The 16,590-nt window shown below is 35.9% G+C and overlaps 1 protein-coding gene across 6 annotated transcripts in view; it reads right to left on the bottom strand.

Annotated features, from left to right (window-relative positions):
• LOC144433545 (ras and EF-hand domain-containing protein homolog) overlaps positions 1-16,590 on the bottom strand; it is a 43,718-nt gene that overhangs the window by 18,148 nt on the left and 8,980 nt on the right. For 3 of the 6 annotated variants that reach the window (XM_078121858.1, XM_078121862.1, XM_078121864.1), the window contains exons 1-2: positions 13,320-13,475; positions 11,891-12,382 (exon numbers count right to left, since the gene is read on the bottom strand). In XM_078121858.1, the coding sequence (XP_077977984.1) occupies positions 11,891-12,282 (392 nt within the window). In that variant the 5' untranslated portion in view covers positions 12,283-12,382; positions 13,320-13,475. Of the gene's footprint in view, positions 1-6,590; positions 7,108-11,890; positions 12,383-13,319; positions 13,476-16,590 lie in introns of those variants that run through there. The other 3 variants (XM_078121860.1, XM_078121859.1, XM_078121861.1) reach the window with 2 other exon arrangements.

Here is a 16,590-nt window from a genome sequence, read left to right as displayed (position 1 = left end):
TCACTTGACCACTACGCATCCTTTAGGTATCAGTGCATACTGAACGCTATTTGACAGCACCATCGTCGCAAACCACGACCGTTTTACGGTACCCTGTTCTTAACGAGCCAGTCCCTACTGGAAGAAATAATAGCTATGGTTTGCGAGAATGGACAGCACTCACAAAACCGTTGCACTGTGGCTCTAGAATGTATCAAACTCCTGTGCGCCGAAAGTCGGAAAGATCAGGTTGCAATTCGCTCTCGGTAACGTACACTTGTTTTGTTGAATAAAATGACTTACTCGTAATTATAATAAGTACAGTATTAGATCACCTAAGGGAAAACGTATTTGTGTAGCTGTATATAGAACATGGTACAATAAATCAAACAAATTGATTTTTGGGTCTGTCCCCTAAAATCAGCGCCCCCAACGGTGATCACGATTTCAACCCGAAAATTGACATCAAATGAACAAAATATACATCATTCAATTTGTTGTTATAGTAGCCATTTTGAGCAAATTAAAGATATATTGTTGTGTGGTCGAAAAATAACATCGCAGTTGCCGCTAGTGCAGCTTTAAATTTTCGGTTTGATGCGACAAAGGTGATAAGGATGTAATACTTGTGTTGTATTTGTCCAATTAACGCTCGAATGGACGAGAAGGGGGGGGGGGGGTAGAGCCGTCACATAAATGAAAAATTGAATATTATATCATGACTTGGGTTTGACGGGTATCGCATTATCACTTCCAATATGATATACGGTTTTTATTGTTTCGTTGCGCATAACGACGGCACAGCTGGTTGTCAATATTAAATATCATCAATAAATATAGAATTTATAATCTCATTCAAAGTATACAATTGATAACGCAAGCAGTTCTTTTGATTGCCATGGAAACGAGTAATTATCTCAGTCGATCTTTGTACTAGTACCATACTGTGTGGACGAAATGGCGACTAAGTAAAAAAAAAGTTATGCATTCCATGGAGCGGAAACAAATTGAAGTTTGTTTCCATGGTGATAGATTTGCAAGATTTCTATCTCTTTTGTCGTTTCCTGTTCATTTCAATGACTAACTGTATGGGAATGTCGATTTCATTATTTTGTTACAATTTCCAGTTCCAGATATTTTTCACACAATTGCGAGTTGAAAAGGAATTTATCAGTTCCCTCATCGTTCTGTAACCAAGGTAACGAAGCATTGATGAAATTATCACTCAAGGGCACTTTTGATCCAAATATTTTTAAAAGAGAGGTGAAAATGTTACATAGATAAAACTGTCAGTTACGCAAACACTTGGGAGTTGTTTACACTTGATGTTAGTTTTACTTTAGTGTTTTTTAAAAAACATTTGGAAAGACGGCATGTGAACGTAAGCCTGACGTTTCTACGCATTGCTTAATGTTGCCCATTGATTGGAGTTTCCGATTACAATTGATACTGACAAATTTTTTGTTAATTTCATAATTTATATGGTACGAAGTTCCTCCAAATATTCTCATGAAATATATTTTCCTCAACAATTGTTAGCGCTGGTTTGAAATAAAAGATAAAGAAATGAAATAACAACAGCAACAATAACAACAACAACAACAACGACAACGACGACGACGACGACGACGACGACGACGAGAATGAAATTGACTGTCACGGTGACAGAACGTAAGTATAACTGACTCAGTGACTAAACACGATTCTTGTAGATGAATAACCAAGGGTTCGGCTTTCGGAATGCGATTTGAGCCGATGAAATCCGAAGTAAAAAAAATGCATAGGTGTGACCTTTCGTTTCTCGGGAGACTGTTTACTTTCACCGGAATTTCATCTGATGTCACCGAGCACAATGAAGGTTAAATGGCATAACCTTTGTACTGAATTAAATTTGTACATTGCTATGAACTGTGACATAAGACCAAGCCGTGTCGTCTTTAAGATTTACTGACCAAAACCATAGAGGTTGGAGAGAGATGCCAAAACACACAATTTACACACGTATTTACGTCTACACTAACAACAAAACACACGCCTACAAAACAGGAAATTAATTGCATCTACATTGACAGCAAAGTGACAGAGGAAACTCAACCGAAATAAATTGAATGTCTTTTAACCGTCCAAGAACGATTTTGAAATCGAATTATTTTTATATCACAAAAAGTGCAACTTCGGACAATGTATTTTATCTATAAATCTCAATTAGTGTTGTCACAACATTTTATATTCATGTAGATTTGTGTCTTGCGGTGAGTGTGAAATCATCATAAAGTGTTGTCTTTCGTGATATAAATACCGTTTCATTACCACCCTGATGCCTGACAAATTTCTGCGTGTACCTAAAAATAATGTCTTCGAATTATTCATTCAGTTTGAAAATTGCATCACAATAGTAGATCTCGTGATTTCACGTGGTGATTAAAACATATTACGGTTACTCGAAAATAATATAAATCATTCTTCTATTACAGAAAATACAATTTTGTTATCCGGTGTACACGTCTACAACCTAACAATAAATTGTCTAGACAACTTTAATAATACATAAACACTCCCTATATATTTGCATGTAAATCCGACAAACTTAATTAAGCTTAACTCATCCAGATATCACATATATAACTATATATACAAGAATACTCCCTATCTTATTGCGTGTTAACCCGGTGAACTCTACCGATTTCATCAAGACAAAATGTTAAATACACCAATAATATGCTGAGAACCAACAGATGCTTGGATGTATTACAGAACATGGTCTGATCGAAATGTAGTATCGACATTTAATAAAGAATATGAAAATTGATAGCCTTGTCCAATAAAATGTAATTAAATTAATAATAATAAAAATAATTATGATGAATACTTATTCTAATGATAATATTAACATTGCCAATTAAGTTTCCTTTTCAATTGACGGAACTCGATAGCACGGTCTCAGTACGTTTAACAGTAAAGTAAATGAACCAATGTTTCGGCTTTATGAGAGAGAATGAATGGTGATACTAGACCGCCTTAGACAATTAGTGTGATGGTTCGATTAGAAAGCAAATAATCAGGAAATGTAACCACCAATACAGAAAAATAATGAGGGGGGGGGGGGGTTGAAAGATTTTTTTTTAATTTCGAAGATGGCCAGCTACAGAGAAAAAATAGGAACCTCAGATCTGCAGACATTTTTTATTCATTCATTCATTCATTCATTCATTCATTCATTCATTCATTCATCCATTCATTCACTCACTCACACACTCGTGTATCTATCTATCTATCTATCTATCTATCTGTCTGTCTGTTTGTCTGTCTGCCTAGCTGTCTGTCTGTCTGTCTGTCTGTCTGTCTGTCTGTCTGTCTATCTGTCTATACATTTATTCATTTATTTGTTCGTTCATTTATTTATTTCGTAAATTTAGGCGATAGCTATCTCTGTGGTCTGTTTGAACTGTTTTGACAAAGTCAACAATTTGTAGTATTTCAGACTCGACTTGATAATAATGACGGTTAATGTAGTTTTTAAGTCAGATTTACATTGTTAACAATACACTTGAAAGGGTGTTTGAAATGTACACAGTCGAATACAAATATCTATTAAATCGTAATAATCGGATATTGTCCCATCTACTTATTCTCATCACCGTCTTTTGTTTTGACCTTTTAAATACGATGGCATTATTTCATTGTGTGTCTACGAGTTCAAAGGTCAAAGAGTACTCCAAAAAAGGTTTAAATTCTTTCAGATTAATCAGTATGTATTACGGAATTCTCAACAAAAGTCATTTGGCCGAGCTCCAAATTCACAAGTAAAGTGACTATGTTATTTCGTTAGCTCCCGAGTCTGATTCGACATAATTTTACAGAATTATCCTGCGAGATACTTTAATAGTGTATGTTAATTACCCAGGTAAAAATTGACGACCCTCGAGTTGCGAGTAAGCTACATTGTAATTTGATACCAAACAAAGGTGCATAGTTTTGTTACGGGTTCTTGACTATTGTAATACAGCGACTGCTCACGAAGAGAAAGTGACACCGAGCAATGTGGGAAATGAACGTGTTGGAACATGCGTGCGTTGTATGTGAAAGTGAACGCGATGAAATCTTTTGTATTAATTGCACGATATGGCAGACGTCACTCTAACTAAAACTATATCAACCATGTCAACAGGGCTTAGGACGGCAGCGTGCGTGTTAAGTTAAGATATGCGTGCACGGTTGTAAATTTCTAAATGTTGTTGTTTTCTTGAAATACAACAGGTGGTTTTCACGTGATGCGTGGGCCATTTCTATTCACCTCACGGCAGGGAAATTGGAATTTTCCACGTAGATCGTCAGAATGAAACTGACATGGAACCCCTGTGATCAAAATTACACCCATGTATCCACGGCGCGTCGAGAGCTGTCCTGTCAATCAAATTCTCAAAAGAGATTAAATTATAAGAGAACACTATAAAGTATGTACTGATTGAATTGATATCAGTACGTGTACGCCCATTGATTGTATCACATTATTGTGTACATTTCATGTTCCGGATATTTAAAAACTGTTACATTTCAATAACATTGTCTCCTGTCAATAACCGTTCAACTAGAGTTGGTCTATTAAGCTATCGTAATACTATAATATTACTTTTACGAGTGGGCTTTCCGCAAGCAAACACCGACATGGTATATAGAGTGTTCTTGACATAGCTACAGTTGAGAGCAGACAACAGAACAAACTCGGTATTTTTACCCTTTCACAGTTGAAAATATCACAGAGTATCATAGGTTGGTGCTGAGCGGTTTTTTTTTTTTTTTTTTTTTTTAAATTATTATTCTCTCTTCTTGCTGATGTTTGAATTGTTAGATACATAGTCAAAATAACGAATAATCCAATGACAGGTATGTGACTTTGTTGGTAACCATTTATGGTCGAATTACTGCTGAATTTGTTACATATCTCTGTCTGTATATATCGATATAGTGGTTGGACACCAAATCGTTACCACGTATACACCATATCTAACGAATTTTGATAATTTCGCATTTCTGTATAATTTGAGTCAAACTTTCATGGATTTGGAAGATTTGAACGATGCTTAGACTGGATTCGGTAATATCACCAAAACAGCTAGTATAGCAGAGGGGAAGAAATTCAGAAATTTGTATTCAATTGACAAAAATCAGAATCGTGTTAACCATAATGTGTACCCAAATCACTACAAGCTAGATAACTAAATATGTATCAATTTGATAATGGCAACGACTTTGCTGAGATCTTTCTAAGCGATGTAAATAGATAAGTGTGACTGTCTTAGTATACGTGACTCCAGTCCTCCTTGTAAAAACGTTTGACAGAAAATATTTACTCTTCTAGACGATGTGTAGAAGTGAGCCACTACAAAATTAATAATACGACTGTATAAACCTTAGATTTAATTAAATCATTGACACTCATATTATCATCCAGGGTTGATAGTAGTTTTGCTTGAACTCTCCATTTAATAATTGATTCGGTTGAACGGGCTTCAAAAATATCCCGGGCAGAATAGACACACAATAGGTCTGTCTACCTGCCTGTAATTTACTGCGATATATACGCGTTAACGTATTTGCAGGACAAAAAGAAAAAAAAAACATGTTCTAGTAGAATTGTTGCACTATCAAAGTATTGACGCATCCCGGTACAATACCGTTGAATACGTGCGAGTGACCCGAAGCTACAATGCGAAAACTCTATGCGACATCGACCCTTTCTACCATATGTTAAATAACACAACAATAAACTATTTTTCGTCAATGGTTTACACTGTCTTCGTCTACATCATTATAGCATTCTATTGGTATAAACACAATGGTAAATATACTTGAGCAAATTTGAAAAAAAAACTAGGTTAAGTGGCCGAAATTTTTCGTTTGGTAAATGTATAAACAACACTGCCACGTCTCCTTGCCTTTCGAGATATATTGATTCGCTTGCCGATGTCAACCTTCGATGACAAATGGTCACAGAGGAAAGGACGACCCCACGCAAATCTATATTTACTGTTAATTTTCATTTTTGTGAGGGTATTTCTGAATCATCACCAGTTCTCTTATCCGGTGAGAAGTGTCTTAAAAATGTCTCGATTTGACATTGTTTGTTATCCTTTAACGAACTGTTTGAGGCACTTCAACCTAACGGACCACTAAAAACAAAAGGTGTCAAATTGATCGATTTCAGACTCCATGTAAAGACTCACAGCGTCGGTAACAACTCGAAACAAACACGTTGTCATCATGATCGTATCGAAATTAACGTACTCCCACCAATATGGCATTTGAAGGGTTAAATTTGAATCTAAACTGAAAGCACTGCGTTATTTAAAAGTGTTTTGATTGCCCAGTCTCCGTAAATACCGAGTGCGTTGTTTTTTCAAGCGCTAAATATTTTATGTGTACAATGCAAACTATAGAACGCATACCTATGGTCAACGCTGACTAGTTTAGTTGACGAAGCCATCATTAATTATTTATACACCAAACTTGCCGTGGTAGGCAACGGCGGTAAAAACGGCGCCAAGGCTGTTCCAAGAACATTAAAAAGTTTACACAGTATTTTAAAAGTATAGCTTTGTACTCCACGTTACCTTGATAATTGTGTCAGATCGTTCCCATACTCATAATAAAATGAATCCCATGCCGCATCGGGAGAATACTGATTATTATTCGTTGGCTGTGGAGAATTCGTCGTACTACTAGAGACAGCACGTTTACGGAAAAATAAACTTTGAACACTCTGAAATCCTTTTGTAAAGTCATCGATACTAATTTTTCCGTCTCCGTCTCGATCGAGTTCGTGGAAAACTTCGTCTAATTCTCCGTCCTGTAGTTTCAGGTCCCCACATAGTGCTTGAAAATCGTCCTCTTCTATGTACCCACTGCCGTTTAAGTCGCAGGCCTCGAACAAATTTTCAATCCGTTCTTCGCTCATTGTGGCATAATTACAGCATAAGAAATGCCCTCCTTTCACGGGCTCGAGGTCAGTTCTGTCTTATTTTGGCTACATAGCTGTTCCCGTAGCCCGACCGCCGACATATCGGTAATCACAACTCCAATACATATGTCGCCTGAGCACGGCTTGTGTACTCAAAACCAGTCACCCTAACTCTTCCAAACTGCGTCTAACTACCAGTGATTTGCATCGGCCACAAAACTCGGATACCAACTATTAATCAATAACCTAGGTGGTCTGGTACTTGTACACAAACGGTGTGCCAGAAATTTGCATGAGATATAAAAGCTGACGTCACTGGTGGCAGATGTTGCCTATGTTTAACATGACATGCCATGACGATAGTAAAAAAATGACATTATTATAATAAAAAACAGAATGTCGACCAGGAATACATGATCTAACAACAAAAGTGGCTCTAAAAATAATCATATTTTATTGAACCGATTGTTCAAAGAAGATTTTTCTCGAGCACTTGTTGCTTTCCTACTATGAGTTGCTATCTGTGCAGGGCGTACGGAATATATCCACCACTAAATACAAAAAAATATGAAACCCGGATTTTGTAAAATTTATATATTTGACCCAAAATTCATATACATTTTTTTACAAATATAAAATCATGTTAGTAAAATACGTACATGAAATTGCTGGAAGACTATTTTTTGATACAAAATATTTCTACTGGTACTGACGAAATTTAAGTAGATTTAATTTTTTTAAATTTAATTGCTGCATAAATAGGTAACATTCAGAAACTCGAAAATAAAAGAAATTCTTGAAGTATTGAAGAGTCAAGAAATAATAGAATCCATCGTACAAATGTATACACAACACAATATTCCCTCAATTTACAAGACTGGAATATATATTATGCTGAACGAGCATTTTCTAATTTTTTTTCACAACAATGTCTGACCAGGAGGCAACTAGATAATGTATCTAGTTTGTCTATTTAGTGTCCATACAATATGTCTCTGTTTATTTTACGACAAATACGAACAGACTTTCTACGGTATACATGGCATATTCCTCGGTGCACAAAGCTTAATTAATTGATGTGTAAATATACAGCATTCCTGTTATACCAGCATTTTTTTCATAATGATTGTGCAACATTTATGTAATATTTTTGTTTCTGTAAGAATTTGGAATTTTTAGCCCACTTATTTTGCAAGTTGACAAATTATCATAAATATAACCATACGGTATTAGAAGGTGTGTGCAAGATCTATTTGATAGGTATGGTTTTTATCGGTGATAATATTTGGAAATTCAATCCGGGACTGGAGAACAAAAGTTAGACAAAGTTCATCAGCCATGAATTTGGAGGTCACCTTTGGAAATAGTGCGAAGATAAAATGGTCGAAATTTGGGCCTCATACGCACACCTTGAATTCGTACAAGTCTTGCATTTCTGTACACCCGCCGTCAAAGAAGGGTACAACTTGAAGGCTTACAAGTACGTCAACAATAATGGAAGACATATGTATTCATTTATTTTCTTTATGGCTAGCGATTTAAAAAAAAAAGCAAGTTCAGACGTAAAGAACTGTGATTATTCCCACGGTCTTTTGACTGTTTCACGAACAATTGGTCTCGAAGTTATCCGAACAATACGGTATTGTACTCGCCGACGGGTTAAATGTTGTATTCAAAACAAATGTCACAAGGTTTGTTTTTGCCGCCACGGTATAATGAACATATTTCGGTTTTGGAGGGTTGCCAAAATCAAAAGTGAGACACAAATGTTTTCTTTCAATTATTTCTAAACTGATCTATCATGATGTGATAGTTCATGACCTTGGGTCATATCATTTATCGGAACATTCCGTTCACTGAATAATCGTTTTCAAGACACGATTTCGTTATCTCCATCCACCCCTTTTTTTGTCTCACTCCTCGAAACTTTACCATGGGTACAAACATACCCTTTGATTGTATATATTTGAAAGGAGACTGCACCGTGACACAACAGGGGATTGGAACAAACGTTTGTTTCATTTTTAACTGAAATGATGTGAAAAGATGTTAAATTGTAGAGAAATTCAACAAAGTGACACTTGCGCAATTTCTCTGGAACAAATAACTGAAAACCTAAAAGCCAAAAACTACTGACCTTGCTCATGATTTTTCGCCGCCATCTAATTTGATCATGATGTAAAAGTTCATGGCCTTGGGCCACATTTATCTGAATATATCCTGGTCTCTGAGTCATCTATGTCATGGCATGATTTCGTTATCTTTTAAAACAAGTATTTTCGACTGGTCAAAGTTTTCGTGTTTTAGTTTTGCTTTTTGTGTCATTTTGAAATAATGGATACTTGTGTCCTTAGATTTATTAGAGAGGTCACAGGATAGAATAAACATGATAGAGAGTGTCAAAACAAATATTTGTTGTTGTTGTTGTTGTTGTTGTTTTTGTGTGTGTTTTTTGTTTTTAAAACTAAAATGGTGTGAAATTGTGTGAAATTAAGGTAACAGTTTTCCTATTTCCTACACATTGAATAAACGTTACCGTTAAAGACACAAAGTAACTGGGAATTTATTACCATCTCCGTTATTCCGAATGTTCCGCCGATACATGTCATCACAATATTATATAGAATTCTCAGCTCTTAATTGTAAATGATGTGCAAATAGAATGGCGTAATTGTCTGGCGTGAAATACGTAATTATGTCATCCATTATTATAATAGTCATTTCATTTAATGTTAGGCAAAGGTTTATTGAGTAACTTCTAAGACTGACTATGTATAACGTAAGAATGTCAAATACTAAAAGCATTAAATTTTGCACACGAAACTATTTTTTGGAGTGAAGGGAGGGAGGGAGTATCAGACGGATTATGGACCTTCCAATCTCACTTCTTGCATAAGCAGGGCTTAGTCCTAATGCTTCCAATGTTTGTTTATAAATAAAGATGTATTAATACCACTCACGTGTACCTTTTGTTTTGTAATAGCTTGTACTAATTTATCAAAATATCTAAATGATATATGACTGATGAAGGTCACAGTAATCTTAACGAAGGATCCACAATGCGATGAAAATGGTCCTGATTTACATACTCGTCGGCGGGTCTGTCTGTCTGTCTGTCTGTCTGTGTGTGTGTGTGTGTGTGTGTGTGTGTGTGTGTCTGTCTGTCTGTCTGTCTGTCTGTCTGTCTGTCTGTCTCTCTTTCTCTCTCTTTCTCTCTCTGTCTCTCTGTCTCTGTCTCTCTGTCTCTCTCTCTGTCTCTGTCTCTCTCTGTCTCTCTCTCTCTCTCTCTCTCTCTCTCTCTCTCTCTCTCTCTCTCTCTCTCTCTCTCTCTCTTTCAAAGCAATGTTCACTCAAATTGATTAATGTATACGTGTATGCGTGGAACTACAATTACATCACGTTCAATTTGTGCTAACAAAATTTTGACTTTTCCTTCTTAGTTACAGGTTTTGCGAGTAATACGAAAACACGCTGATGTTATGTTTTCACTCTCTAACATTAAAAATAAAATAATGAGCTGGGGGGGGGGGAATATTTCACTTTTGCCTCCAAGTTATTTTAGCATAACGTGTTCACAAATCACAATTTAAAAAAGAAGAAGATATTTCAACCCTGGAATCTCTCAACACAACATTAATCGTCTGGTAATTTGTCAGAATTTAAATGATGACGATGATGATGATGATGATGATGACAATAAAACTGGAAAACGTGAATCATTTATCACGTTTGAAATACCAACAGGTGTCTGTGAGGTTACAAAATGCGCATGCGTCAAATATTGGCATTTTGCCATCAGTCATGAAAAATTAGGTACATTTCTAACAGATGTTGCTTTGAAACAAAAGAACCCCCGCTTTGTACATGCCAATGGCTATCAGTCTTAAGAGATATTTATGGACTGAATATTACTTCCAAAGGAAACCGCAGGTGACTTTGTAGTTTTCTTTTGGAGTACGTATATATACCTGTATTGCAAACAACAAAATACACTTCATCGCAGGGTGGCGCTCTCATTATTTCCAGTTAACCTTTTATGAAAATGGGGTCGAGGGCTAAACTTATTGCAGCTGTTAAATTTTGTGAATATTTATGAACCCGTAATGATATTCATAAATGATATTTTGGTCATGGAGATTAGAATATGAGTGACAGCCGGTCAGATTATTTGAAGTAGAACAGAGTTTATATCATTTCATTTTAGTGTATACTAATCACAACTAAGCTTAATGTTGTTAAACAAATGAATACAAAATAAATGATTGAAGCATGAAGTATGACGTAACTTGTTTTCATTTTTGACAAAAATAAATAAATAATCTACAAGAGCAGTATTGGGTAGGAGTTGTGACCATACGTCAAAGTGATCAGGTAAATTTTAAGCGTCCCAAGTCTTTAAAAAAATATTGATTTCAGCAGTCGCCAGCGTCACACAGTCTCATGGTTTACGTCTAATTTCATCATGAACGCTACCATGTTTCCATGACAATATTTTTTTTAAAAGTGACATATAAGAAAATAACCTCATGTATCGAAATATACCTTGAAATATCGTCCTCTTGGTTGTCTTTCAAATTTGCGAACAACACTTTACTGTGTTGACATGGCAACTAAGAAACTCATGTTTATCATTTCTTGAAGTGAAAAATAAACGAAAAGTGTTTTTTGTAAAAAAAAAAAAAGAAAAAAGAAAAAAAAAAAAGTACAAGTTTTATTATAATGGTGGGGTTCCTTTATCCTAGAAGAACATTAGAGCATCTAAAATATCACTGCGCGACACTGTTATAGTAGTTGGGTACATCACAGACATTACTTGTCCGTGGTTACATAATGGAGGTATAAGGGAAGATTTACACCTCCATGGTTACATGTGTAACGTAAGAAGAATTCTAAGATTCACCTGGGGTCGTTTGTTTTAAAAAGAACAATAAAAAAATTTCATTTAGTACTTACCAGTTTAGTAGCTCAAATCCCGTTCCAAGTCTGACCATAAAGGCATCTAATTCCGCGAACGAATTCTGACTCTGCAGACGTCGTTTCTTTCGACTCAGCGACAACAAAGTATCACTGACGCTTTGAAATCCTTCGGCAAAGTCCTCGATACTGATACGTCCATCTTTGTCTCTATCCAACTCCCGGAAAACGTCGTGAATTTCTTCCTCATTCAAGTCGCTACAGATATTTGCCAGTTCACCTTCTTCGATATATCCACTCCCATCGAGATCGCAAGCTTCAAACAACTCTCCGATCGCTTGGTCCTGTGGTTGTTGATGATGACGCTGGTGTCGCGGATACTTATCGCGGTATTCCCGATTGCGATAGTCCCGTTCTCGTGACATAGCCATGGTGTGTAGTTGTATTCAAATTCCTGGTTTTACTAAAGTTGACAGTCGACTCTGATACCCAGTCAATTGTATGTATCGGATCCAATACTTACAGCCTTACCTAGGAGAGTATGGAGAAACACCGCGTTATTATTTACGTTGGAGGTGGAGTCATACCACTTTCTAATGAAGCAGTGATGGAGTTGCTATTTCGCAAATAATAAAGTTGTCTGACATATGTAATTAACTTAACAGTCAAACAATTTACCCCATATCACTTGAATGTATTTGTAATGATGATATCACATTCATTGTCTATTTAAACGAGGATCTCTTTATGCCATATTGATATTGCCGATCCTAGTACTAGGTTGAGGTTGATAGCACTAAAGTTGCATAATGCACTGTGTCCTCTGAGTTGTAGTAAGACGAGAGAGAGAGAGAGAGAGAGAGAGAGAGAGAGAGAGAGAGAGAGAGAGAGAGAGAGAGAGAGAGAGAGAGAGAGAGAGAGAGAGAGAGAGAGAGAGAGAGAGTGTGTGTGTGTGTGTGTGTGTGTGTGTGTGTGCCAGACAGACAGACAGACAGACAGACAGACAGACAGACAGACAGACAGACAGACAGACAGACAGACAGACAGATAGACAGACAGACAGACAGACAGACTAGAAAGGCATAAAGACATGCAGAGATGGGGAGGGGAAGCATGGGTGAGAAAGACAGACTGACTAGACATTCGAAGAGAGACACAAATATATACCAACAGAAAACATATGATATTCATCGTTGTGTGAAAAAAATGAAGGATAGAAATATGATACATTTCCGATAAAAATAATCTCCACAACATCAAATATTAAGAAAGGCACACCTCACTCTGGTTGTTGAAATGAAACGTAACACAAAATTATAAATTATGTGAAATAAAGGTCAGCTTAAAATTTGAAACGTAAAGACATATTTTGTGATATACGACACACAGTCAATAAACGAGCAAAATGATATCACTATTTCACTAAAAGGGTATTTAGTTGATCGAAATGAGAAGACACAATACTTACGTTTAACAATACTAATTATTACTATCAATAAATCCGTTCAAACAACTGTATCAAAGTTAATGGACGATACACCCGGGTTAATTCGTTACTCCATTTCTGCGCACGACACGTCCCAAAACCCACAAGAAAATAACTCAATATCGCAAACATATGTTTACTACCAGTGTTTGTAGCATGTGTCGTATATATTGATAAAAATAGTAAATTAATTCAGTGGTGACGGTGATGAGAGTACGTAGTGGCTACTGGTATACAAACAATTGATGTCAAACTATGTCATTTGCATAGCGCTATTGTCATTACATGACGTCATTACTAATTTGCATATATGATTTGACACTTTCACCTGGTCGTGCCATTACATGTTTGTTTTGTGGATAGTTTCTATTTTGGTATCACTATATATTACCCCTCATAATATAGACCACAAATGACTGACATCGTGGTATACATTAAAGTTTATCTCAGGTTATTTCAGTTCCATACTATGGTATAAAACAAAATTGTTATTGACATCTCAACACTCATGATTGGATTAGCCTTGCTTGGTTTATTTTTTTTTCTAATGACACAACCCATTTGACTGTCTCTTTAAACAGAAATCTTCTTTTAACCCCTTAATTCTGACAGTCTATTTTGGTTTTTACTTCTGTGATAAATTTGACATCATAATCTTCAAAGTTTTGGTTATTTACACATCACATGTGAAAATACTAGCAATAATTAATAACAAATTTTAAAAACTGATAATAAATAAATAAATAAATAAATGAATAACATTACTTGCTATCCAAAGTTTTTGAAATGTTACATTTTTATCAGAAAAAAAGTGAAAGAAAATGAAAACCAAATTAGATCAGATTGGTTTTGGTTTTTTGTTTTTTTATCTCCATCCGTTTCGTCTATATTTGTCAACATTATAAAGTGCAGTATTTCCTTCATACTCAAAGGTATTTCATTTCTATTTATTCTACGTCATAAAATCAGCTGACGGTTATAATAATATTTTCATCGTGATGTTCATTTCGCATGTGTCTCTTTCACATCGTTGCCGTATAGTATTTCCAAAGTTTTCGCGTTCTGATCACAGGTTTTCCATTTCACTTTGTTTAATTTGATTTCCTTTTTTAAAAAGAGACGTATTCATCATCATATAAATGTGTATGAATGTCATTAATTCAACACAGAGTTGGTGGACACAAGATACCGCGTGATTAATGTTGGACCTTTACTATACGTTAGGTGAATACATAGAAAGGAATCAGATTACCCCCCCCCCCCACGTGTCGTCTCTCTTCTTCAACGTAGCATATATATATATATATATACATGGATTTGAATATATATATATATATATATATATATATATATATATATATATATATATATATATATATATATCTGATTATCCTTCGTTCAACCATAATTCTTATATCAAACAGGAGTAATTTTCGTCATGTCGGGCTATAGTGGAATAGTAAATACTATTATATTACATTAAGTTAAATTAGTAGCCCCCACCAGGTACAGCCCGGAGGGGCTAGCGCGCGCGCTATGATAAGATCGACCCATTTTCGTCCGCCCGTGCGTCTGTCCGAGTGTGTCTGTTCATGCGTCCATCCGTCTGTGATCAGTCATATCCCTGACAGCCATGACTTTATACCAAGAGACATCACTCAAATGTTTACCTGCTCATTGCTAGAGTTAAGCTTACTGTTTTGACAGACTTCTGACCTTGACCTTCATCTTCAAGGTCACATATAAACACACTACAATGTTTCCCCCAAAAGTGTAAACTTTGTGACTGGTGGTTCATTAGTCAAACAAGTCTGGAAAGTGACACGTCTGTATGATCCTCTATGACTGAGTCAAACAATTGAACAAATTGAGAAAATATTTGAGGACTTAGCTAGTTGATAAAGGTTATGTTTTGATTAGATAAGTTGTGATAATATGTTCATTGAAAAAATACTACATGTGCCTTTATCTAATGTAAATGACCCTAAAATGACCTTTTGATTTTTAAAACACCAAATGTTAACCGTAGTCTAAACAATTACAAACTATACAATTTGTGCATGGCATATGATACGTGAACCAATTACTCTACGATTATAATCAGTATCAAATTGATGTATGTATGTATGTATGTATGTATGTATGTATGTATGTATGTATGTGTTATCATATTCAACACATTCATGCTCTTTTCAATCCAACTTGACATGGCTGTGTTAAACGTTGGTCAATGAATAAAACGACAAACATCATTTCCGCAGATACTGAATTACGTAGAATTTCCGAGACCGAGCGAAATGTTGAACTTAGAGAGCAAGCGTCCGGTTTTCTTATCAGACAGTGTCATTTCTTGAGATCCGTATATACTAGTACGTCTGCCACGTACCGTAAACATTGCTGCTATAACTCACGTAGTTCTACTCCAGTGTACTTAGAAAGTTCAATGACAGTACAAATTCCCTAATAATACATGTATTTAGCTTCTATTGCTTGCTGTGTTGTGACCATCGTACACTAGAAATACCACCCCACTCTTATTTTGCAATTGAAATGAGTGTATACACTATTACCAAAATATTTCAAAGCTTTTGGTGCCAAACACACAAAGACACAAGGTTATGCTATAATTCTAAACACGGTTTGTTGAAATATAAGTAAGTGTCACCGAAAAAACCGTTACCCAGATGGGATTCGTCATCGTTAAACACATATCGAAAAACCTAAAGAATAACTAAACATCACTGGCGGTATACATTCATGTTCAATATCCTTAAAGCTTTAGACTGTCGACAGTCCGGCGTTCGTGCCTTTTTTGATACGTTTCATCTATAAAACAAAGTCGTCGCCTCGCTCCATAGCACTGAATACTAACGCCCCTGGCCTAACGCGTACTGATCAGTGATAGGAAACTGTGAGTGCCGTAGTAAAACTCGTCTCTTTGTGTGGGTTACTACTGGTGAATGACAAAGCATTGTCTCGATTGCACACACACAACTCCAATACATGGAGATTTCTGTATACAGCTTATTACATTGCTCAAATTATAGTTGTTAACTTTTACTGACTAACTGTATAAATGGAACAAGAATAAATGTATACCTCTAAAATCGCCAACGAGAGCGTCGTGATCGCATAGGGGTGGTTTGAGTGGTCGTAAAATACTAACGGAATACTAACTTGGGACCTGAGATGTTACCAAGGTAACGGCTGACACAGGTGAAGCACGTGGACCAATTTACAAGATTAATGAAAC

Source organism: Glandiceps talaboti, chromosome 4 (assembly GCF_964340395.1).
Source record: "Glandiceps talaboti chromosome 4, keGlaTala1.1, whole genome shotgun sequence".
In the NCBI taxonomy this organism is placed as follows: Eukaryota; Metazoa; Hemichordata; class Enteropneusta; family Spengelidae; genus Glandiceps; species Glandiceps talaboti.
This window is presented reverse-complemented; position numbering and strand designations above follow the sequence as displayed.